The sequence below is a fragment of the Leuciscus leuciscus genome (assembly GCF_965113295.1).
Source record: "Leuciscus leuciscus genome assembly, chromosome: 22".
NCBI classification, from domain to species: Eukaryota; Metazoa; Chordata; class Actinopteri; order Cypriniformes; family Leuciscidae; genus Leuciscus; species Leuciscus leuciscus.
The window spans coordinates 18,701,696-18,727,353 of NC_138746.1; the positions used below are offsets into that span (position 1 = coordinate 18,701,696).

Here is a 25,658-nt window from a genome sequence, read left to right on the forward strand (position 1 = left end):
CTGACTGTAGAGGGCAGCATTGCGTGACATACGACAAGATGAAGAAGAGGTAGGAGACAGTGCTTAATTCAAAACCGCATACTTGCATTCTACTCTTACTATTTCTGGCACAGAAAGATATTTTAAAGTTAGTAAGAGTTTACGAATTCAGCAAGGTAAAAGTTTCAACAGACAGATGCCTAATATTAAAGATGCAAATTCTCAATTCGAATCAGAACAGACACAAGTGAACATGAAAGTTTGAGATGTGTTTTTAAATTTATTTTAGATTAATCAAACAACAGAACAATTTGCCTGTTAATGCTAAAATAACAGGAGGCACTCAGTTTAATTTTTTTCATTTCTTTACTAAAAAAAACCTCACATATACATACAGTATCATATTAGCCAGATGATTCATTCGTAACTTTTAGAATTGAAACTCACTCTTATATAAATTGTCATATTGAGTTGAATGTGGCGATTTACATAAGAATTTTTTTAGGGAAAATTGTGTATAATATTATTTATAGTGAAAATAATGTAATTACATACATGAATATATGAAAAAGACATATAAAAGAGATCCAATGTACAAATATAAATGTTAATTTGTTTGAGCATCCAAACAACATATTTTAAGCTTTCTAACCTTATGGCAGAGTTTGTATCCTACAGTGCATCAAAAAGACTGACATTTGATGGAGCAATAGTTGAGCTTGGGAAGGCGACAGGAACAATTTATCCCACTGGGGAGTGACAGAGAGGACAGAAGTTGTGTTGTGTGACCTCCTGCTCCAAAGCACAGTGCTTGCACACACTGCACATCCAGAACTGGTACTCAGATATTATTCTTCCTGTCACTATACAGGTGGGCGACTTGCCCTCCGGCCTGAGGAAAAAAAACAGGAAGTAATAGAATAAAAGACAGAAGAGAGAGAGAGAGAGAGAGAGAGAGAGAGAGAGAGAGAGAGAGAGGTTTATTCATCAAGTCAGAATGCTTCACACTTGCTAACCTGTTTAAGCAGTTTAACACTGTTTTATTAACATAACTGGAAGAGTTAATTTGCTGCTTTACATTTATGTTTTGAGCTGAGGCCCTTTCACACCAAGAATGATCACTATAAAGATAACTGCAAACTATAATGGCATTAGCATCCACACCAGCGGACGATATTGTTCTGTTTATTAAGCACGCACTGCAGTTTTGTTTTATGCCGCTTTAAATGCTTGAGCTCTTTAAAGCAGAATGGATTCTGGCTGTCGATGCTTTTATCGTTCATCAGCTAAAAAAAAAAAAAAAAAAACTCTGAAAGTGATTCCAACAATATTGTTTCTCTGTGCTGTTATCTTTATAGTTGTGGTATGGACTCTGCTATTCTTTTATATTTAGAATGATTTTGGAACTATATCTTTATCGTTATCATTATAGTTATCGTCCTTAGAGTGAATGAGCTTTTTTATTTTATTTGTTTTCTCATTACATTGGGCCAAAATAGGTCGAAGCAGGAGAACTTTGCGAGCATAAACAAATCTAATGCATTGAAATCAGTCAATTCATGGAATAATTTCACCCTGTAAATGTGTGATGTGTATTTGTCACTTCGGGGCTTTGCAAAGAAAGAATACTAACGGACAGCTTCAGTGAGGGAAAAAAACTACTAAAGTAAAGTTTGGGGTCAGTAGATTTTTTGTTTTTGTGCAAAAAAAATAAATAATTTTTAGGTTCTTCTGAACTTTCTATTTATCAAAGAATCTCTGTTTCCACAAAAATATTTTGATAACATTGATGATAAGAAGAAATGTTACTTGAGCATCAAATCAGCATATTAGAATGATTTCTAAAGGATCATGTGAAACTGAAGACTGGAGTAATGATGCTGAAAATTCAGCTTAGCCATCACAGCAATAAATTACATTTAAAACATATTACAATACAAAAGTATTTTTAAAATTGCAATAATATTTTAAGATATAAATGTTTTTACTGTATTTTTAATCAAATAAATGCAGCCATGATGATCATAAGAGACTTTTTTTAAAAACATAAAAAAAAAAATATCTTACTGATTCCAAACTTTTGAACAGTTGTGTAATAATCTTCCCACTGTTTTACTACAGTTCTTAGGGAGAACTGTGCTGATGTAATAATCTGAAAGGTCTGGAAACTTCCAGTTATCCGGCACACTGCAGTGATACGCCTAAGTCATACACACTGACCCTTACACCACTCATCTCACACTATTTTACACTTGCGTCACTGTGACCTCACAGCTCCGTCAACAAGCCATAACAAAGGATCCGCCTCAATTATTCCGCGGTTGTGTGCTCAGTGAGGTTATATAGCACATCTGGCCATTGCGTTCCTGGCTTACCCGTCAGTGAGGCTGTCTTGCTGGCTTTGCCGGGTGTCTCTAGGGCTGTGTTTGGTGAAGATCTCCAGGGCCAGGTCTTCATAAAGCTGCCTCTGATCTGGAGTCAGTGTTTCCAGAGATTCCAGCTTAATAAAGGCACGTGAACACGTACCAAACGCACAGTTAGCAGATGAGCAGATGGCTAGCAGAGAGTAAATCTCCACAGCAGGGATAATATCCTCATAGTCACGGAGATGGAGAGCTAGAAATGAAGAATAAAGTAATTATTGAATTGCTGTACACTTGAGGAACAAAAGATTTTAATAAGGGATATTGCTGCCGCCGCCGCCCTCTAATGCGCACTAAAAGGAGAATAATTTAATAACACTTTCAAATACGATTTATATTAAATCTCATGGTGAATATACATTTTTTATAATGAACATTATAATGCTGTGATGCCTAAATTCACTTTCACAATTCACAAATAGTTTTAGTGCTTTATTTAATTTATTTAGGCAAAATAGTATATCATTTTAAAATTGGTCATTTATTGGTAATCTGTCATAACAATAAAATAATTATTAGTTTAACAATAGTTATTAACAGAATTTTAATAACAGTGCATCCCTAACTTAAATAATTTTTAATAGATAATTTTAAAGACTTTAATAGAAGTATGCAATGAAAGCACAGCTAACTGAAAGACAAAAACATTAACCCACAACACACACAAGCACCTTTTCCAGGTGGTCCTGGATATGATGTAATCTGTGGTTCACAAATTTTGTCTAGACTTTCGTGTAAGCAAACGTCTTTTGTAAGAGTGTATGTGTGGACTGAACGCTGTAAAGACTTCACTTTGAGTTTGTTTTCTCTGTTCAGGTGAGCGATTTAACACTTTATGTGCGCAGACGAGGCCAGACATACCCTGCATGCATTCACACACACATTAACAGACACAGATTTACAATCTTTAGAATATTCATATGGACATCATTACTGTGGTCTGATACAAACAGAGAGAAAGTGTAGGAGGTGATAATGAATTTGTTCATATACATAAGACTAAAGACTATGTTTCACAGCAATTTGTTTGTGTTATATTCTAATTGGATTGCAAAATGAGGAGTGAGTGATTTACATATTACAAATACACACGCACCGGCCACTTTACGCCTGGCTAGTACCAGGTTGGACCCACTTTTGCCTTCAGAACTGCCTTAATTCTTTGTGGCATTGATTCAACAAGGTGCTGGAAACATTTCTCAGAGAATTGGTCCATATTGACTTGATAGCATCATGAGGTGCTGCAGATTTGTCTGCTACACATCCATGATGTGAATCTCCCGTTGCACCACATACTAAAGGTGCTCTAGTGGATTGAGATCTGGTGACTATGGAGGCCATTTGAGTATTTGAACTCATTGTCATGTTCAAGAAACCAGTTTGAGATGATTTGAGCTTTGTGACGGGACGTTATCCTGCTGGAAGTAGCCATTAGAAGATTCACTGTGGTCATAAAGGGATGGACACTTAATAACATTACTCAGGGCCCAAAGTGTGCCAATAAAATATCCCTCACACCATTACATCACCAGTAGCCTGAACCGATGATCCAAGACGGGATGGATCAATGCTTTCATGTTGTTTATGCCAAATTCTGACCCTACCATCTGAATGTTGCTGCAGAAATTGAGACCAGGCAACATTTTTCCAATCTTCTATTGTTTAAGTTTAGTTGAGCCTGTGTGAATTGTAGCCTCAGTTTTTAGTGTGTCTTCTGCTGATGTAGCCTGTCTACAGCGTAATATCATTCAGGTATAAATTCCTTTTTAATTGACTATTAATTTGTTTAATTAAGGTTTATACATGCTAATTTCCATGACAGAGCCTTAAACTGTGTTCAAAATCACCCACTATACCCTCATTCACTATTCCCTACATTACTCCACTAATTATAGTCCAGCTGAAGGAGTGAAGGAAAACGAGTGAGTGAATTCGGACACTGAGTGCGCTGGAAGCACTGCCTCTTTTGCATAGTTTGTGCTTATTGTTTAATAATCCTTTGAAACTTAGCAAACCGGCAGCTCCAGTAGTAAGATTTAGGGGTGCACCGATCCGATATTAGGATCGGATATCGGCCGCGATACTGACAAAATAGCTGGATCGGGGATCGGAAAAAAATAACAGATCCACGGGCCGATCCAGTTTTTTTTTTGTTTTTTTTCGTCGCAGCAGAACCTACGTCATTCGTCAGCTTCACGTGTGTCGCATGCTAGAAGCAACATGGAGCGAGCCAGAGGCCGTTTCTCAATACCAAGAACGCAAACTTCGGACTTGCGTCCTTGGTAGTTCGGACTTGCCAAGTTTGACTCAGGAGAACGAACTCCCGAGGACGAGAGGTGGCAAGTCCGGTTATTCTGCAAATGGAACAGCAGCGTTCTTGATCGCGTCACTCAGCTCGCTCTGGCTACTCCGGTCATCTCTTTATGTATGTTTTAGCCAACAATAAAACGAAATATGGTATAAAATACAACTCTGCCTCTTTTCGTCAACAATAAAACGAAATATGTTATAAAACACCACTCTGCCTCTTTTCATTTAAAAAAAATCTTACACATATTAATGGCCACATAAATGTGGTTCAGGCAAACGCGTACATTGATTATCTTTACTGCATATATTTATAACAACACGAAATATAAAACACAACCCTGCTTCTTTTTGTTTTCATTTTTAAAAATATGAAACATATTGATCATTAAAACTGACATTTCAATTTGCCATTGCTGATTAAGTGAGCATTCACAGGTCATGTTTGTGATGGTGGTGTGACACTGCACTACATGTTTACAATGTTTGGTTATTATTATTTGTATGTGTGATCAAGTTGTTGTTCGACCAACTTTTTATTTGTTTATTCTCAGGTTCAGCTGCTATGTTGCATTTTAAATTCCTGTTTGCAGGACTTTGCACTTTATATTTTTTACATGTTTACAATGTTTGGTTACTGTTTGATTACTATTGAATGTTCAACCAATGCACTGTTTTGTTTCTTGTGGCTACATTTTATTTATTTTAATTTAAGAGTTTGATTACATTATATTTTAGATTTGAATGCACAATTGTTTTTTAAATAAATAAGAATTCAACACATTACATACATCTGTTATCTTGTCTTAGTTATGTTTAGTTAGTAAAGTCTGGTGCCTTTAGTCTCTTCAAGGAAGGTATAAGGTGGAAGGTATACAGTTTATTATTAATTCAACAATAGTATCGGATCGGTATCGGGTATCGACAGATACACAAAGCCCAGGCATCGGTATCGGTATCGGGACTGAAAAAGTCGGATCGGTGCACCCCTAGTAAGATTTATCTTGAACTCTAGCATGTACAAACCTTAATTAAACAATTTAATAATCAATTAAAAAGGAATTTATACCTGTATGATTTACACTGTACCCACATTGGACCAGCAGTTTGGAAAATGGATGGATGGATGATTAAGCTGCGAGCTCCATCTTCTGGCGAGATGCGGGAATTTATTCAGCACGACCCTCACGGTGCATTATGGGTATTCTCTATCTGACGAGTGTACCTCAGTCGTACACTCGTTATTGCGGTGCATTGTGGGATTGAATGAGTGCACTCTATAATGTCCACTATGGTTTTGGATACCACTACAAATGCCTTTCCCATCAAACAGTGTCCTATTTAAGGGTATAAGGGGCGATTTTGGACACAGCCCCAGTGTTTTAAAGACAGTTAACATTAGGTTACCAGTTGACAAACCTCAACAGATTGCGCCCCAAAGTCACTAAATAATGTAAACATTAAGTGTGGATAAGCTATCACAACTCATTGGGTTTTAATGCGTCACCTGTCCTCATGGCCGCGTCCACCTTGCCATCATACAGCTGTCTCTGCGCAAGCAGGAAGAAATGATAGGCCTCTGCCCCACGCCAGGCGTCATCCAGGATACGGCTGTCTGAAGACGTCTCATCTTCCTCTAACAGCCCTGCTAATGCACTGGTAGCCTGAAATAAATCACACACACAAATTACCCACCACCAGGCTGTAAATGAGCCCTTTATCACAACTGATTTCCTGCCCCTCTGATGCTGTCGGACTCTGAGCCAGGCTGCAGCTGCAGACCACGGCACTGAGAGTAACTTAACAACTACCACAGCTTTTTGTGGATTAGAAAATAGAAAAATCACAAATGATAATAAAACTGTAGTTGGTTATCCCTGTATTAAAGCTAAACTGCATCCAGCAAGCAGAGCATTTGGAAACAGGAGAGTTTTTCGTATGTACTGTATGATGATGTTTGAACAGTTAAAGTACCTCTGATTTCTTGCCCTTGGTTTTGCTTTGCTGTGAGCTTTTGATCTGGGTATGGAAGTTCTCCACCAGCAAGGCGGCGAGCACATACAGTTTCTTCACTCGCAATGGTCGCGTTCTCTTTTTTGCCTCATCTTCAGCGATCTAAGGTGAAACAAAGATTGTCAATTAAAAACATTTTACATTTACAAAAATATCCTGACATTAAATGTTAAGCATGTTATTTCTACGCCACTAACAGAAAATGAAATCTCACGACTGGGTTGGGCATAACAAAATAGATTTAACAGAAACAAAACACTTTTTTTTTTCATTATTTCATCATTCTGTCAAGTGGCGCTAACATTGAACACTTTCCCCAAGTTTCACAGAAAAGGCTGAAGCTAGTCCCAGACTAAAATGCATGTACTGTATGAGCTGTTTTAACTGAAAGCAACTTGCTCTGGCATCTCTTAAAAATATGTCTGTGCCATTGTTTTGTCTCAAGATGCACACCAATAACGTTTTTCCTAAGGCACATTTATAAAAGCTACTTAAATGTCCTAATTGAACCAAGGTCTAATACTGGCTTAATCTAAGCCATGTCTGTGAAACCAGGCCATTTCCTTTAAAGAGGACCTATTATCTTTTTTGTTTTTTTTACATATGTTTTCTTTAGTGTGTCATGTGTCTGTTTCAGCATGAAAAAAGTCTGCAAATTTACAAAGCACAAAGTCCACTTCAAAGGAAGTTAGTTATTTGCTATACAAGTAAGCACTGTTTCTGAACTACCTGAAATTCTTCGATTGTAGTCTTGAGTTTTCTTCCGGGAATGAACACATCACAATATTCCGCATTTAAATAATTTCAGTCTAAGGCATGTGCAAAAAAGTGGGTCGAGGCCTGGTTGAGTTGCATTAGTAGTGTTGACATTTGCGGTTATGGTAAGAGGAATGACATTTCCGAATTGCGCTTGAAGTGGTTGGCCAATCGGGCCGACCAATCAGAGCGCATTGCGCTTTTAGGAAGGAAGGGCTTAATAGAGCTCGGAACTAAAAAGGGTGTTACTGACAGACTGGGAAGAGAGGTGCTGCTACAATGTAAAATATCTGATTTTATTTATTTACATTGAAGCATGAAAACCTATTCTAGTAGACCCCCCTAAAACAAAAAAAACCATAGTAAAAGGGCATCATCTGGCCACTTTAAAAATGACTGTCATCACTGGTTTCATAACCTGAGGATCCCCAATGACATTTGTTTCTTACATGAGCTAATATAGACATACCGTAAACATGAGTTTGGCTGCATCCAGGAAGTGATGGGCTTTTCTGTAGAGCTCTACAGCCTCTAGAGTTTTTTTTTTCTCCAGCAGATGTGAGGCGTATTTGGACAGAAGAGGCCCGATTTCCTTCATACTGTGGTTTTTGGCAAGTTCCACAGCTTTGTTCCACTGGGAAAAAAAGCACCCAGTTAAAATGTATTTTTACTGTTGCTCATTTGTTTTTATCAAGCATCTAAACATTCATCACAGACAGGTTTCATCAGCAGATGAGTATGATGATGTTACAGCTGCAACTGGATCTTTCAGTACAACTGATGATGAGCACTGTGAACTCTCTGAACCTCTCATTTAAACTAATGACAGAAGTGTCATTATCTCGACTCTCGATGCTCAAGAATAGGCAGTGAGTCAGAATGCATTCAGTGAAGAGAGGATGAAAAATGTGTCTTTTGGGAAATGCATATTAAATAGAGCTGTAAAAGTCTCAATTTCTTTAACACAGATAATGCATTTATGTTCAATTTAACATTATCATTTAAATCTTTTCTGTGTGATTTCTAAAGTTTAATTAGAGCCGTTGCAAGAGAAGCAGCACAAGTGTGTGTGTGTGTGTGTGTGTGTGTGTGTGTGTGTGTGTGTGTGTGTGTGTGTGTGTGTGTGTGTGTGTGTGTGTGTGTGTGTGTGTCTGTGTGTTTTATTAGATCAGTACATGATAGAAAAAATACCTTCTTTAATGTAATTTTATAATTGTACAAGTGGATAATTGTACAATAAGAAGACCATCTACAAAAACCTCTATTTTCTATACATATGCATGAATAATTCCACAAAGTGTTCATTAAGTTACAATATTGTTTAATATTATTTAATTAGTTTGAGTTTAGTTGTGTGAAATATGTAATCAGTGTTTTCTATGCAAATGAGAAATCTTTGTTCTGTCTTTATTTTTATTAAAAGGATACAAATGCATTCACTTAAAAAAATATATTGACAGCCCTAATATACTGTAATATCAATACAATTAATGCAATTAATATAATATTAATACATGCTAAACATTTACCTTCATAACATAAACCATACAACAAGCTAAAGTTCTGTGTAGGTTTGTGCATGAACTCTCACCTGGTTTAGATGCACACAGGCATCCACAGCTGCTTTGGGCTGGTTACATTTCAGAAATGCACAGACAGCCTGCTCACACATTCCCACGGTAACAAACATCTGACCAATGTCCTACACACACACACACACACACACACACAAACATACAATAAAACACAGTTCAAGCCATTCAAGATAATCTGAACCAAACACTGCTGATTGGTCTGCTGACAAAGCATAAGAAAATGGGACAGAGAGAGAGAAAAAAAGAGAGAGCACCCACTGGTAGCAGTTTATGGTTTTCTGGTAGGGAGTTTGCAAGTTTCTCCAGACCATCATAGTCCTCCAGCATATAATAACATTCCGCCAGACGCTCCTGATTACGACCCTGCAGGTAATACTGCACTGCATTCAACCTGTGAAACACACATACTTCAAGTCTCTGTGTCACCTTAAAGTACACAACCAGTCAAAAAATTTGGACACACTTTAATGTGTCACGTTTGTGTTCTGTTTTCATTTTGTTACCAGCCTGTCTGAGTTCTCATTAATCTCTTTGGTTGCTCATTGATTAGTCATTCTGTTCAGCTGTTCATTCCTTTGCCAGTTCTCCTGTTTGCCTGTTTTCCTGTGCTTCTCCTTCGTGGATTTAAAACAGTCAGTTTGTGTTTGATTCTCCTTCGTCGTGCACTCTGTATACCACAGCCACACGTGACAGAAGAATGGACCACAAAAAAGGACTATGGAGATTGCTGCTCCTTTCTCTGCTCTCGACTGGGAAGGACTTTCTTTTCTGGATTATTCTTTGCGTTTCTGCCAGCTCGCCCAACGAACGGCTTTTGGCGATGAGACTCTAAAATCGATATATTGGGTCGGGGCGAACTTTCACAACCCACAAGACCTACCGGATATGAAGAAAGGAAACTGGAGAGATGCCATTTTCCGGTGTGTGGAGTGTGTGGCTGAGAGGAGGACGCTGATCCCGCCCAGCCTCCCTTTCCTGCCTCCTCATCCTCATTCAGCCAGTCCATCAGCCCCACCTTCGCTGGTTCAGCCCTTCGTCTTCTCCCATAACACAATGCTGTGTGAATAAGCCTCAGGCCTTCCGTCATCCAGCTCCTACCAGGCTCCGCCTCCAGCCGCTGTTCCCGTAACCCCACCTTGGCCCGTTGCCCTGACTCCATCTGGCTCCATCCTCCCTCCGGCTCCACCTCGGTGCCATGGTACCTCGGTTTCTCCATGGACGGTCGTCGCTGTGGATCCATCACGGTCGCCAGGACCAGCAGTGTTGCCCAGTCCCATCAGCTCTCCATCTGCGCCCAGGGCTCCACCACCATTTGCTCCATCTCCATCGCTCATCCCCATGATGTCGTTGAGAGCTTCTCCACCATGGCTTCTCCCTCCCTCAACGGCAGTATGGGCCTCCGTCATGGCTGTGGCCTGGGTCCCTGCCTGGCACCTCCTCTTCCTGGTTCCTCCCTGGCTCCTCCTGCCATCTCCACCTTTGCCCTTCACCAGTTCCTCGTCCTCCTCCATAGCCCCCGCCCTCCCCCCTCAGTTGGACCTTGTACGGCACAAGGACGCGCCTTTCCAGAGGGGGGTGTAATGTCACGTTTGTGCCCTGTTTTAATTCTGTTACCTGACTGTCTGAGTTCTCATTAATCCCGTCCCGTCTATGTTCATCCATACACTCACCTAAAGGATTATTAGGAACACCATACTAATACTGTGTTTGACCCCCTTTCGCCTTCAGAACTGCCTTAATTCTACGTGCCATTGATTCAACAAGGTGCTGAAAGCATTCTTTAGAAATGTTGGCCCATATTGATAGGATAGCATCTTGCAGTTGATGGAGATTTGTGGGATGCACATCCAGGGCACGAAGGTCCCGTTCCACCACATCCCAAAGATGCTCTATTGGGTTGAGATCTGGTGACTGTGGGGGCCATTTTAGTACAGTGAACTCATTGTCATGTTCAAGAAACCAGTTTGAAATGATTCGAGCTTTGTGACATGGTGCATTATCCTGCTGGAAGTAGCCATCAGAGGATGGGTACATGGTGGTCATAAAGGGATGGACATGGTCAGAAACAATGCTCAGGTAGGCCGTGGCATTTAAACGATGCCCAATTGGCACTAAGGGGCCTAAAGTGTGCCAAGAAAACATCCCCCACACCATTACACCACCACCACCAGCCTGCACAGTGGTAACAAGGCATGATGGATCCATGTTCTCATTCTGTTTACGCCAAATTCTGACTCTACCATCTGAATGTCTCAACAGAAATCGAGACTCATCAGACCAGGCAACATTTTTCCAGTCTTCAACTGTCCAATTTTGGTGAGCTCGTGCAAATTGTAGCCTCTTTTTCCTATTTGTAGTGGAGATACCCGGTGGGGTCTTCTGCTGTTGTAGCCCATCCGCCTCAAGGTTGTGCGTGTTGTGGCTTCACAAATGCTTTGCTGCATACCTCGGTTGTAACGAGTGGTTATTTCAGTCAAAGTTGCTCTTCTATCAGCTTGAATCAGTCGGCCCATTCTCCTCTGACCTCTAGCATCAACAAGGCATTTTCGCCCACTGGACTGCCGCATACTGGATGTTTTTCCCTTTTCACACCATTCTTTGTAAACCCTAGAAATGGTTGTGCGTGAAAATCCCAGTAACTGGGCAGATTGTGAAATACTCAGACCGGCCCGTCTGGCACCAGCAACCATGCCACGCTCAAAATTGCTTAAATCACCTTTCTTTCCCATTCTGACATTCAGTTTGGAGTTCAGGAGATTGTCTTGACCAGGACCACACCCCTAAATGCATTGAAGCAACTGCCATGTGATTGGTTGATTAGATAATTGCATTAATGAGAAATTGAACAGGTGTTCCTAATAATCCTTTAGGCGAGTGTATGTGGGGATATATGCATGTCTCCCGATGCAGCAGCTTGTTTTCTTACACTAAGAAGCATGCATATTTTGGCCTGTATTGTCTATTTCTTGTGTCTCCTGCTTTGTTGGGGGGTTCATTTATTTATGTTATATGTGCAGCAGCAGCATGTCTGTGAAAGTATTGGCAGTAGCAAGTCTCTGTACTTGCTCTGCAGCAACAGCAGTGTAGCAAATCTATTACGCCAAGACCAAATACATTAACATTAGCATATCCATCACCATGCCAAACACTACGAGAGTTGTTATGACAGAAATGAGTGTATGACACTGAAACAAATATTGTACGACAGACATTCAGCTGCGTGGCTTTGTCTGGACAAACACATACATATACATAAATATGAAAACACCTACTCTTAAGCAACCTACCATTTCTGTCTGTCTGCAAAGTAGTCTCCAATAGCGTTGTAGGCCTGCTCCAGAAGAGCATCATCAGAGTCACCTGATCCTGTCTTCAGCAACTGCAGAACCCTGAACCAATCACCGAGCTTCATACGCAAACTGATCGCCAAATCCCTAAAGAGACCAGAGGGAGAAATAAGAATGATGAACATTCAAAATTAATAGATTTTTGTTGCTTTTTCAATTTAGTTAATTAAAATGTTGGCCATAATCGCATAAACAAAGCCAACAGACACATTTGGAACCTGATGTAATGTGAGTGTTTGTATGTTTGTTTTTTACCTAAAAATCATCCATCTATGTAGTTTATATAATTTAGTACTCCGTTAAATTAGGATATGATATATATATATATATATATATATATATATATATATATATATATATATATATTTATTGTATGCCAGTAAAAAATATAAATAGCAATTGTTTGGTAAAAAGCCAAAAATTTATAAAAAATTATGTAGAAATATAAATTAATAACCTTTGTTATAGAGTGTTCAAGTTAACTTTATCAGCAAAGCATAGGTAGTGCACACTGTATATGTATATGTTGTATGGTGGTGCATATACAGTACAGGGTGCCTAGATATACTTTTTAAGGCCCTTTATTAGGGAAAACTTGGACATGCATGCATATATATATATTTTTTTTTATTTTTTTTTTGGGGGGGTTTTTGGGTTTTTTTTTGTTATTAGTTATTAGTTACAATAGCAACTGAATATTTTGATAACTATTTAGTTCAACAGAATTATTACGGAAATATTCTAAATTGTGTAAAGTTTTTCTCAATTTAATTAAATTCATTCAACATCACTATTTTTTGAGTGTAGCGTGGATGTTCACAGAGATTTCACACAGCATGAAAACATTTATTATCTGTGTATACCTGCGGTCCATGTCCAGGTACATCCTCTCTGCCTCCTCGAACCTGCTGAAGTAAGCAGCTACCTCGGCCTGTTTCATGGCTTCACTCTGAAGGTTGCTCAGTCTCTTGACAAATTCAATGCCCTGGTAGTCCCTACAGCGCACAAACGCCTGTTCAGCCATCTTCAAATCCAGCTTCTGCAGCGCCGCTTCTGCCAACAAACGCCTGCAAGTGCACACATACATACAACTGACTGAATTTTCAACTGTCAAGTACAGAAGGTCTGACATTTCACACTGAATACCTCAAATCCCATATTTCCAGAATATGACACATTAGTTCGGATGAAATTATTATTTTGAAGAATTATTAATGTATTTATACAGTATTTGATCTCAACAAAGATTTTCCTCACACCTTGGAAGCTTAAACAGCATAAAAATGTGGATATTCCCAAAATGACACTCATAATGAGTGTCATTATGTTCAGTTGCGCATAGCTAGATCTGTTTCACTGAAGACACTTTAGACTGACAGAAAATGAACAAAGAGGACGAAGCGAGTCTCTCTGGGATCTTTTCATGTGCTCATTGAAAGCTGAGAAAACCTTTGACCTCTGACACGTTGGCATGGTATGAATGAGCAAAATCAAACAAAAGACCCTCTGAGCTCTAACCCTTACATCCAAGCAAACACACAGACTGAAAGAGAGAGCTGACACATGACTCTTTCTGTCTTTACACCATATTCCTACAGGATTCCTTCTCCAGTTCCTGTCTGACAGTATAAACAGCAACTTTCCTCACTTACTAATGTACTGCCTACATTTCACCCCAAAATCTAAGAAAGAAAATTATATTCTCAAATGCAGCAAATGATACATAAATTATTGGGTGACACTTTATTTTTATAGTCCACTTTAGACATTCTACTAACTATTGTCATGTCAACTACCAGTCATTAACAGTCTACTAATACTCTAATGAGAGTTAGTTGACATGTAGTTGCAAAGTTACTTATAGTTAGTAGAATGTCTAAAGTGGACTATCGAAATAAAGTGTAACCAATTATTAAATTCTAAATGTAACTAATGAGACTTTGCAAAAAATAATAAAACATGCAAAAAAAAAAAATCTAGAGTATGGGGTCAAATGTGACCTGGATGCGCTCTTTACACATTACCATAGATTCAATTATAATTCTATGTTTGTGATCAGATCATTTTAAGCAGCTAAACTCTGGGAAGGTTTTCAGTCCAATGATCCAGTAAACGAACTTATTCCAACAATCAGTCCAAAACCGCACTAATGTATAGAAAACCAGGCTGATCACATCAGAGATGGCAGAGAGAATAGAGACTCGCATTGTGTTTTCAGTGAATTATTCATTCCAGAGTGTGTCCTGTCAATAATGTATGTTAGATGAAGGTGCAGTGCTTTGAAGCACTGGTAAAGAACATTAAACTTAAGCTAACATGACACTAGGGTTTGCCTACCTGCTTCTGTAGCAAGAGTCCAATCTGAAATTCCTCCTTGTGCTGTGAGAACTGACAGAGCCACTAAAACTCCAGTGGGCTCCTAAATCAATAGAGCCGCTCCAAAACTTTATGGCTACAGTAAAAATCTCTCTCGGTCTTAGATAATTTTTCTTTTCATTTTCATTTCATTTGAACATAACCATAAAAAACTGCACACATATGTGCCTTTTTAGATTACAGCTTATTTTATTCCACTTTTTCCAGATTTACTAGGAAATAGCTCTCCAGAACTGTGCTGCCTTATTGGTTTTATCTTGTCCTGCCAGTGCCAGGATCATCATTCAGATCATAAAACTGTACCTCACACTACATTCAGACTATTTAAGTGCATACTTTCCACTTCCAGGACACACACATACACAGCCATGTTGCACACACACAAATCTTTAAAATGTATAACAAACACACACATACAAATAAACAAACTCACATAGCATGTTTTAGCACACGCTTCCGTACTGCCTCACTATGCTTTTATTGCCGTATTCCTCTTTGTGTTTGCAGGTTTTCTTGAATAAATAACCACACTGCCCCATTTATTGTGTGGAATGCGTGTCTGTCTCTTACCAGAGGCGCGGATGGGGATTGTCCTCAATAAACTGAGAAGCATCTTCAATTCCAACTTTCTCAATCAGCGCCCTGCTGTCCCTCAGTGAGCGGATCTCGAAGTTTATTAAATAATCTTTATTTGGAACCTCTGGATCCTAAAGGATAAAATTATTTTCAGGGTTCAAACAACTTTTGACAAATTAAGATGATTTATTGTTTCAAAAATCATTTTATAGAGACTATAACAGCTAATTTATATATAAATAATAATTTTTAAATTTAGATTTCCAAGAATGAATAACATACACACACATACACATACACACACATACATATATATACAGTTTTTCAGTCTTGGAAATCTCAATTTAAAAATTCACTCACTGACATTCATAGGTTGAAATAAATTCATAAATCACACATATTCCAACCAACCCTCATGATCTCATCCAAAAGAACAGATTTGATCTCCAGATCCTCAAAGTGGCAGATGAAGCCAGATGTTTGAATTGGTTCCTGTGTTCAAAACACAACACAAATATGAGCTTGTCAGGAGAGAATACTCACACTAACACTGCTGTAAAATAAAACCAACTGAAGAAATCTATTTCTGATCAAATTAGGCTGATTATTTAGGAGAATACACTTTTAATATTAGTGCAACTAAATATTGTGTATAATGTGTGGCATGAACCTGTAAACCACACTTCCTACTATTTTTCTGTGCGGGAAGAAAAAAGCGCAGTTAATACCTCTGCAGTGGGTGGTCTGATCTATAGGCCATGTGCAGTGTGATTTACTGAGACTGGTGTGTGTGTGTGGGGGGTGGGGGTTTCAGGTAAACCCTATGTTATGGGGACAAAATGGGGGCAATCTTTGAATCTGAAATCCTTGTCTTTGTGGGGAAATTTTTTGGTCCCCATGAGGAAAACAGCTCATAAATCATACTTAGTGATGTTTTTGAAAATATAAAAATGAAGGAAGTTTTCTGTGATGGATAGGTTTAGGGTTAGGGTTAGAAGATAGAATATACCATTTATACAGTATAAAAATCATTATATTTATGGAATATCCCCATAAAACGTAGAAACCCAACGTGTGTGTGTGTGTGTGTGTGTGTGTGTGTTTATTTGAAAATGGCAGCACTTCTTGAACCCTGTAAATGTAAGAGTGCAGTAGCTTTGACAAAACTCTTACTCTCACCCTTTCTTTCTTTTCTTCCATTTATGTGATTTTTTTAGTCATCCTCTTTTCTCTTGCCACAATACTGTATATGCATAGGTATGCTTATGCAACTAATTTCTCTATGTCTCACCTCAGGGTCCAGGTTTCTGAAGACATACATTCTGGTTTTCTCCATCATGGAGAACAGATCTGGGTTATCATTAGCCCATTTCATATCCCAGACATCCTTGCGCTCGAATTTAGATGGGTCTCCGGCAGTGGACCCGCCTTCTGCATCCCCTGACGAAGCCCGTGTCTCTACATCCAGAAACGTCAACACACCCGTAATGTCGATTATAGCCAGTCGGCTGGAAACATAAAATACAAGCAAAATCTCACTATACAAGCAGGAAAAAGGTTAGTCTGATTAGTCAATGATAGTGCGTATATGGTCTACAGTTACAATGAGATAGGAAGAGAGAGGAAAAAAGAAAAGAGAGGGAGAAATCAGACCTGGAGTTACAATTCAGGGACAGCTGATATGGTCTGGACGTGAGAGAATATTTCTGCAGGAGGTTGATATTGGGTAGACTGTATCTCTGTAAAGTACCAGACTCACGACCCTGCGGGCATCACAACCACACGTCAAACACACAGAAGCTTTGGGTTGAGAAAGCGTGTGTTCTTGTGGAAATCAGACGTACCACTAGAAGCATCCTGTCTGATGCTGTGATGCAGCAGATCGGATCTCTGGTGGCCTGAAACAAATGAATCATAAACATGTCTCACTCTCATGACCCTTTCTCAGAGCCATTGCTTGAATGTAGGCCAGGATGATATTAAAAAGGTGGGCTGAAGTCTCCATAGTGCAAAGACACATTTTCTGGCATTTGCTTCCCTTAGAGGAGTTTTTTATATATATATAAATGAAGCAGATCAAGAATACAACAAAAGTACAAAAATAATTCATAAACCAACTGAGCTGGACAGTGTTTTATGAGACTTTCCACACTAATCCTCTCACGAGAGGTTGAGAGAGCCACAGGTAAGTGTATGTGATGAGTGTACTCACTGTGAAGGCTTTGGCAGAGTTCAGTGTCCCATCCGATGTTCCGCTTGGACTGTCATCGATGTGATAAATCCTAGAGAAGACAGTCAGCAAGACAGAGTGAAAAGAGACAGTGTGTGGGTAAAGTGGAGCAAGAGAGGTCTTGCCTCAGTATATTTTTATCATGTGGAAGGGAAACAGAACACTAAGTCCACGCCTGGTCTGTGTGGGTCACAAGATTTCATCACACAGCCTTGAACGGAACTTTTCTAAACCGCTGCCGTCATCGAGCACACCCTCACACCGCATCGATAGACAGACAGGCAGACAGGTCTGCCCACAGACTGTATGCATTAAGGAACACCGCTTCATCGGATGAAAGCTTAAATATTACACAGATCTGTTACTTTTATTCAGCCGCTGAGTCTAAGATGGGACAAAGAGTTAATAAAATTAAACTCGTTTTTTACTGACCAGAAAATAAAATAGCTACTGTATTTAATACACGTGTTATGCAAAATAGGGATATTTTGACAGTGCTATAGATTTCTGTCTGACTGCTGGTGACAACAGATGGAGCTGAAAAGCAGTTTTAAACTATCTTGTATCCTCACTTGTGAATGCTAGATTTGTCAATATTTATGATTAATATTTGGCACATTATTTTTGTGTCTGATAATGTTGAGTGGGAGGCAAGGAAAAACACATTTTGTAAGATAACAGAAGCAGCAGCAGATTGATCATATATATATATATATATGTTCCCTGCAGTAAGATCTTTCAAATAAATTAATAATTATATTCATCAAGGACACATTAAACTGATCAAAAGTTACAGTAAAGGCATTTATAATGTTACAAAGGTTTTCTATTTCAAATGCATGCTGAATCTTTTAAACTTTCTATTCATCAAATAATTTATCCACAAAAATATTAAGCAGCACAACTGTTTTCAGCATTGACAATAATAAGAAATATTTCTTGAGCACCAAATCAGCATAGAATGATTTCTGAAGGATCATGTGACACTAAAGACTGGCTGCGGTAAATTCAGCTTTGCAATAAATTACATTCAAATAGAAAGCAGTTACTTAAATTGTAATAATATTTCACAATATTACTGTTTTACTTGTTTTTTTAATCAAATAAATGCAACCTTGACTTCTTTAAAAAGCGTCTTTAAAAAATACCGAAACTTTTGAAAGGTGGTGTTTTTTTAATTATTATTACAGTTGACCTTTGAACCCTCACCTCTCCCGACCTTCCTTTCTTGTTTTGGCGACCTGGTTGATCTCAAGAGCAGTGAGTTTCTTAGCCACACGATACTGCCAAACGTAAAACAACTCCTTAGATGCAGTGATCACGTGAGTCTTCGTCATGGTGACGTACAGAGGGTCTGTGACAGTGGAAAAGTTAACAAAACATTAGGGAAAGAACATCTAGAATGCAATTAATTTAGCATATTTCATCTATACATCAAAGCTGACTGTTAAAGGTGTGTGTGATTTCGAAGGCTGTTGAAAAAAAAAAAACACACAAACTTCTATATTAAGACTGGGATTTAGGGACAAGGTAAATCAATCAGATTTAACCTAAAACATGTTTTTTTTTTTTTTTTATGAGTAACTACAGATTCTGTTGTGTGCTGCTGTTCAGGCTCTGGAATCTGTCCACAGAGAGACCAGGGTGAATGTCTGTCCCTCCCACAGATCTGCTCTCCCAACCAGGGGAGGAATTTAGCGGGATGCCAGTGAGAGTGAGAGGAAAGGAGCCGGGATTCCCACCACTGGGATCCCAGATCTGCGAAAACAACTAATAACGCTGTATTATGCATGCCAGACAAGTAGTTGGCGATGTCACTTTGTAAAGAAAGACTACGCACCTACGCATTCTTTTACTACAGTGCACTCGAGCTGAAAGCACGTGGCTATAGATACAAATTACATAATCTATTATTTTTTTGTCTGATTTTCATGGATGTTAATCTTGATAATACTGTATTATTACTTTGTTTTCTGGGTAAATATCATCTTCACAAAGCCAGAAACATTCACTGTAATCCCAATTTTAGAATGTTCTCCTCTGATATAAAGTCTTTTTACTTCCTTTAAGAAAATGTCAAAACCTTTGAACACAAAGGCTTCGAAAACATATTATCCTTTGATATCCGTTAATTTCTCATGATGACAAAATGTTATATTGTGTTGATTTGTGTAATTCTTCTAACCACTTGTGATGATGTTTGTATGCCCCTCCCCTCCCCTCCTTATATCTTACTGTCAATATCTGTATCCTATAATCTGCAAACAAGAAAAAAGGTCTATAGACAAAGCACGTCACCGTTTTCACAGATTCACGTTTTAGTAGTTTACACGGATATTATAAGGGTGTCATTTTCTAAAACTTGCATTTTGAAATACATTTTCAAAAGTTTGCGTTTTCAGGCCACCAAAACACTATTGTCGTGTAAATGAACGGCCAAAACGCATAAAAAGTCTTCCGTTTTAGTTGAAAACAGTGTTTCGTGTAAACGGCCCCTTACATTTCACAAAATAAAATAACACTAAAAATGTGCATTTATTTTCTTGAGTCCTGATGACCTCGGACTGGAGTTTATTTTGCGATAATGACCGGATGACTATGCATGATCTCTTATGAATAGAATCAGTGAGTGTGTCGTATTGCTCAACTCACCGACGTCAATATATTTGGAGTCCTGTGGGGTTCCAATGGAGTTACACAACACCAGAACATACTGTGGACAGAGGACAGACAGACATCTTTACTGTATGGGTACACTTAACTAAACAGCATCAAGGAAATATCTGAGAGGCTTCTTTTGCAGATGTTCATAATACCTTTGTCCTCCACGACCAATCCTTTGAGGCGATTTGATTGAACAGCTCGTTAAATTCCTGTGTTAAAGTGGTTTCATCTGATGCTTAAGAACAGCTTTCTCAAAGTTTCATTTAATGAAAATCTACATTAAAATATTATGTCTTTCTACTGTATACTCTGTCCTATGACCTGCTGAATGAAGCTGCTTTTAGTCATTTAGTCTTTTCTTTACAAAACATCATGATATACCAGTAGTCATATCTATATGCTTGATCAAGTTTCTCAGTGTCTTTGAAAATGGCTAGTCATGTAGTACTGTTAACACTCTCCTGACTGTACTGTAACTTTCTACTGTCCGTGATCATAGTGCATATGGTATCATTTTCACAGCTTTTTACTACACTGGAATTAGTGAAGTAAATTATTAGTATTAATAACTAGAATCAGTAATGAAATAGTAAAGAAGCAGGTGTCTTTACCATAGCTGATCCAGCCTCAGCCTCAGTGTCCTCCTGGTTTGTGAAATGATAAAAACAACATTTGATGCAACACAAATCACAGATATGACTAGTTAACACACTAAATCAAAAATCATTTGATTTAAAACAATATTCTAAATTAAAATATCTTTTTTTGCTAAACAGATCAGAGTTTTAGTACCTGTGGATGTGTGTCATCCGCTTTGGTTGCCAAGATGCAATAATCTCCACAGGTGGTGATGGACATGAGACTCTTGACATATTTCACAAACTTCTCATTATTCTTAGTGTCCCAGAACACCACACTGTACTCCAGCCTATCAGGCCGTGTGTATGCATACACCACCGTGTTACAGCAGTAACCCCACTATAGAGACAGAGCAAGATATTAGCTCAGACAGAGACACTAACTGTTTTTTAATTTTTATTTTTTATGTGTCTTATAGCCATTATTTACAGCTAAATTACTTTGTAATCTGGCCGAATGTTGGCAAAGTAAATGTAGGAATCTACAGCCAGGCCAATTCGGAGTCCTCCACCTTCCCATGATACAGCAGTCATTTGCTTGCCAGGAACCTTCAGAGTCCGCAAGAGCTAGACGCATGGTGACATCAGACATGAGTGCATCAACAGCAACATTGCCATTATCTTTAATAAATTATGTTCTTTTGAACTTCTTTGTCCTCAAATAATCCTGAAAAAAGTTATAACAGTTTCTACAAAAATATTAAGCAGCACAACTGTTTTAATACTGACAATAATAAGAAATTTTACTGGAGCACCAAATCAGCGTATTAGAATGATTTCGGACCATGTGACACTGATAACTTCAGCTTAATTCAGCTTAAATTCAGGAATATAGACATAAGACCTTTATAAGTTACTTTCAAAAACATTACAAAAATCTTACCGACCTCAAACTTTTGAACAGTAGTGTATGCATGACAAGATGAATTATATTTGTAGAACTTTCATACTGTTTTTCTGTACAACACATGTATGAGATCTGTACTCACCTCTCCAAATGGTGCGTAGAACTGAACAACATTTAAGTCTTTCTCTGCTCCACTGTTTCTGAGCGATCCTGCTATAGCTAGAACACTGCCACAGTGATTCCACTGGATACTGGCCACATGCCACATACCCGTCTCAATGATCACAGGACCTACACACAATCAATAATTACAATGTTCTTTTTCTTTCTCCTTCGCATTCATACTCAGAAATGTACTAGAATGTATGACCCCACTCCAGCATGCACAAAGAGAGATAAAGAAAGAGTCACTGAAAAATACATAAACTCACTGTCATCACTCTCATGCCGCAACACCTGGCAGTGCCCGTTAGTAAAGCAAACAGCCAGGCAGGGGCAGTCTGGCTCCAGATAACCCTCTGTGCCCGTGTACCAGTGGATACCTGCTATGCTGAGGGCACCTGTTACATTCGCCAAACTACTCATGGTCATCTTCATCTGGGCATAAACACACAGACACACAAACATGAAATTTGTGACTGAGATTTTAAGCCCCCAATGGCTCCTTAGAGGCAGCTAACCCTACCCTCAACCTTAAACCTACCCATCCCCTCGCTGCCTGGAAGGCACCGTTGGGGGCTTAAAACACCAAGTGCCGAGAAGGCATTGATTTACTAAAGTGCTTTTCACACTGCGCTTAACCCCGGGTATAGTCATAGTCATTCTAAACCCCGCTTTTAACTACAGGTTTTGCAAACTTGTGCAGTGTAAAACTATGCGGTGTTAGAATGTTACCACTAGATGCTAAGCAACAGACAGCCAATTGTGTGCCTCATATTCACATGCTTTGGACAGAGTTTCAGTGTTTGAGGGGGAAAAAATTTAATTGTGATGAAACATCAATCGGAGTAAAGAAGAGATCGTTTCATTCTTACCTTTATAGTCCAAAAACTCGATATTACAGACTGCAATGTATAATTTGAGGATGCGCAATGCTAGAGACTTTATGTAAACAGGTCAAGTGCTGCATTCGTCCAATCAGAAAACAGCACCTTATGATTACCCAAGATTAAATGTTAACCCTGGGTAAACTATGAGCAGTGTGAAACGTAAAACAAGATAACCAATGATTCCGTTTATGCTGGGCTTAGAATGATCCAGGGATAAATATTTCTAGTTTGAAACGTTGTTCCAAACCTGAATGAATTTCTTTCTTCTGCTGAACACAAAAGAAGATATTTTGAAGAATTTGGGTAACCTAACAGTTGATGGGCCCCATTGACTTCCATAGTATGGGAAAAAATTATATGGAAGTCAATGGGGCCCATCAACTATTTGGCGACTGATATTCTTCAAAATATCTATGGAAATATCCCTTTTCGTGTATTTAAATATTATGTATTTCCAGGCTCTCATTACTTACAATGAAGTTTCCCTGGTTGTCGTAAATGTGGATCTCTCCATTGGCCATCCCAAACAGCAAGATCTTACTGTCTGGAGACCAGGCCACATGTGCCAACTGGGTCCCCTTCAGTTCTTTACCCCAGATCCTGTTCCCTGTGAGATCACAAAGTTATAAAAACACATAACCAGACAAACACACACATTTAAAATCACACAAACAAAATGTTCATGAATGAAAATTAAAAACTACATGATACAACAACAAACATCTACATCTTGATGGCTTTGTTGCCTTCTAAAAATAATAAAATAATTTAAACATGAAAATAAATAAGAAATAAAAAAATAAAAAAATTATATTAAAAAGTCCATTAGTGAGAGTAAATCTGTGCTCACCATCCACCGAGCCCACGATCACAGCTCCGTCCTCATACACGATGCAGATCTTCAGACCATCAGCGTTCCAGCTCATGCTCCTCACCACAGATTTATTCCTGTTATTAATCATTTCTTCATACCATGAACCTGGTTGACACACAAAGTTACAGTTAAAGGCTGCATATTATTTAAAGAAATAGTTCACTTAACAATGTGTCATCATTTACTCACCCTCATGATGTTTGAAAACTGTATAACTTTCTTTTTTCTTTTAAACAAATAAGACATTTTGAAGAATGTTGGCAACCAAATCATTTTGGTGACCACTGACTTCCATTGTATGAACATCAATAACAAACAATAACAAAAACAAATCTCAAAATATCTTTTATGTTCCAAAAAAGAAAGTCGTTTAGGTTTTGAACAACATGAGGGTGAGCAAATGGTGAAAGAATTGTCATTTTTGAATAAACTTTAAGATAGAGTTTTAAATAAATGAAATATTATAATACTATCTTAATGTTTGGTTATAGGACTGTGCACCTTTATAAAGCATCCAGACAATGATGAGGCCGTTCTGGTCACTGGTGGTCAGTTTCTGATACTGTTCATTCCACGTCACAACCTGCACTGCACCTGCATAAGCAAATCAAAGCTCAGAGAGTCAGCACACACACACACACACACACACACAATCTCCTCTTTCTTGCTTTTTCTTTTTTTATATATATATATTTTTTTTTTTGAGATAACAGAAAAGGGGAATACAGAGACATTTGAATCCGTAAAACAAAAAGATCTAAATTCTGCATCCTATATCACATATCAATCATGTTTCTAATACATTAAGTATCCTCTTCAGCAGTTTAGATGTCTTTAGAGCTTTTCGATTGTTTTGTATTGAAGTTAGAGAGTCATAAAAAATCTTCAGATCGGTGGAAAATAGTCTACCATTTGGTACAGTCGATATACATTTTGCTTTATGTAGGCTATATGATATTTTCCAAATAGAATAAGAAGTTTAATTATATTATCCATTTCCAATAAACCAGAATCACAATCCATAAACAAGACCATTACATCAGTTATTGTGACAAACTTATAAAATAACTCAAAAAGAAACCAAGAAACTTGGGACCCTCCTCTTTCTTACCACTGTGGCCCTCCAGTGTCTGATTCATAGAGAGGTTGCTGGGAGCAGCCAAGCCTTTCATTTTGGCATCATCTGGGAAAAATATGAACGTAATAAATAACATAATTTAATAATTAATTATTGGTTGAATGATGGATTCCATGCTGAATATATAGAAATAAACAACTGTTGCTCTCATTTTGTCCATCTATATAAAAATTCTGGTAGTTCCAGGTTCCCACCTGTGTAAGTCTCAAGTTTGAGAACTTTTAACATGCCATCCTCTCCTCCACAGGCGATGAAACCCTGATCTTTGTTCCAAGACACACACTTTAAAACCGTATTGTTCGGAATCGCAATCTGAGGACACAACAGACAGCAAAACCTGACAAACAGGTCGTATATGCAGAAACAATTGTCATTATCAGCAGCAAAGAAACGCCTTTTTTAGAAAAGTAACTGAAAAATGCCTACAGCTAATCTGCAACATATATCCGCGTTCATTAACTTACCTTCTTACTGAGATAAATAAACATCTTTGCTTTAGCTTAGCCTGCTAGCCTGCCACTGCGTTTATGGAGCGTTTTTTGGATGCTATTTTAGGTTTTTGGTCCCGATGACTGTGGGTGATTTCAGCGCTATATTCATTTAAAGGAACATTATAATAAGTCTGTTATTCAAAGCATTTGAATTTTCTGTGCATTTTCCATGCGTGTACTGTACGCTGCTGAAAAACGGTTTGCTTGGTTTCTAGGTAACCAAAACCCGGAACTGGTGCTGTATCATTGTAACGTTCATGGTATTTGTAGTTCTCTTTAGCAATTCTCTACTTATGCCATTATTGTACATATTATTTTTACATTACTCGTTTGTGATAATATAATTCTAAAATAT

General features: G+C 38.3%; 1 protein-coding gene across 2 annotated transcripts; it reads right to left on the bottom strand.

Annotated features, from left to right (window-relative positions):
* Window positions 1-246: 246 nt before the first annotated feature.
* Window positions 247-25,523, bottom strand: wdr35 (WD repeat domain 35). Of its 2 annotated transcripts, XM_082154954.1 has the most exons (29): window positions 25,277-25,523; window positions 25,007-25,124; window positions 24,786-24,857; window positions 24,176-24,268; window positions 23,651-23,779; window positions 23,274-23,407; window positions 22,183-22,348; window positions 21,894-22,042; window positions 21,346-21,471; window positions 21,059-21,244; window positions 20,878-20,910; window positions 20,419-20,475; window positions 20,255-20,315; window positions 18,812-18,956; window positions 17,585-17,654; window positions 17,217-17,270; window positions 17,026-17,135; window positions 16,664-16,880; window positions 15,784-15,864; window positions 15,367-15,503; window positions 13,284-13,487; window positions 12,361-12,507; window positions 9,332-9,464; window positions 9,070-9,180; window positions 7,948-8,112; window positions 6,684-6,824; window positions 6,217-6,373; window positions 2,355-2,595; window positions 247-871 (listed from the first exon to the last, which is right to left on the bottom strand). In XM_082154954.1, exons 1-29 carry the CDS (start codon window positions 25,298-25,300, stop codon window positions 721-723), a joined length of 3,612 nt encoding a protein of 1,203 aa, XP_082011080.1. In that variant the 5' UTR covers window positions 25,301-25,523; the 3' UTR covers window positions 247-720. The 2 variants fall into 2 exon arrangements, with proteins under 2 accessions (XP_082011080.1, XP_082011081.1); XM_082154955.1 differs by lacking the exon at window positions 20,419-20,475.
* Between the last annotated feature and the right edge of the window lie 135 nt (window positions 25,524-25,658).

Bases quoted from the DNA above. Each gene is read 5' to 3' on its own strand.
- wdr35 (XM_082154954.1), bottom strand. From the start codon at position 25,300: ATGTTTATTTATCTCAGTAAGAAG. The intron at 15,504-15,783 runs GTTGGTTGGAAT...TTTATCCTTTAG, and splicing joins TTTTGGATGAGATCATGAGG to GATCCAGAGGTTCCAAATAA. The intron at 6,374-6,683 runs GTACTTTAACTG...GATTTATTTCAG, and splicing joins CCAAGGGCAAGAAATCAGAG to GCTACCAGTGCATTAGCAGG.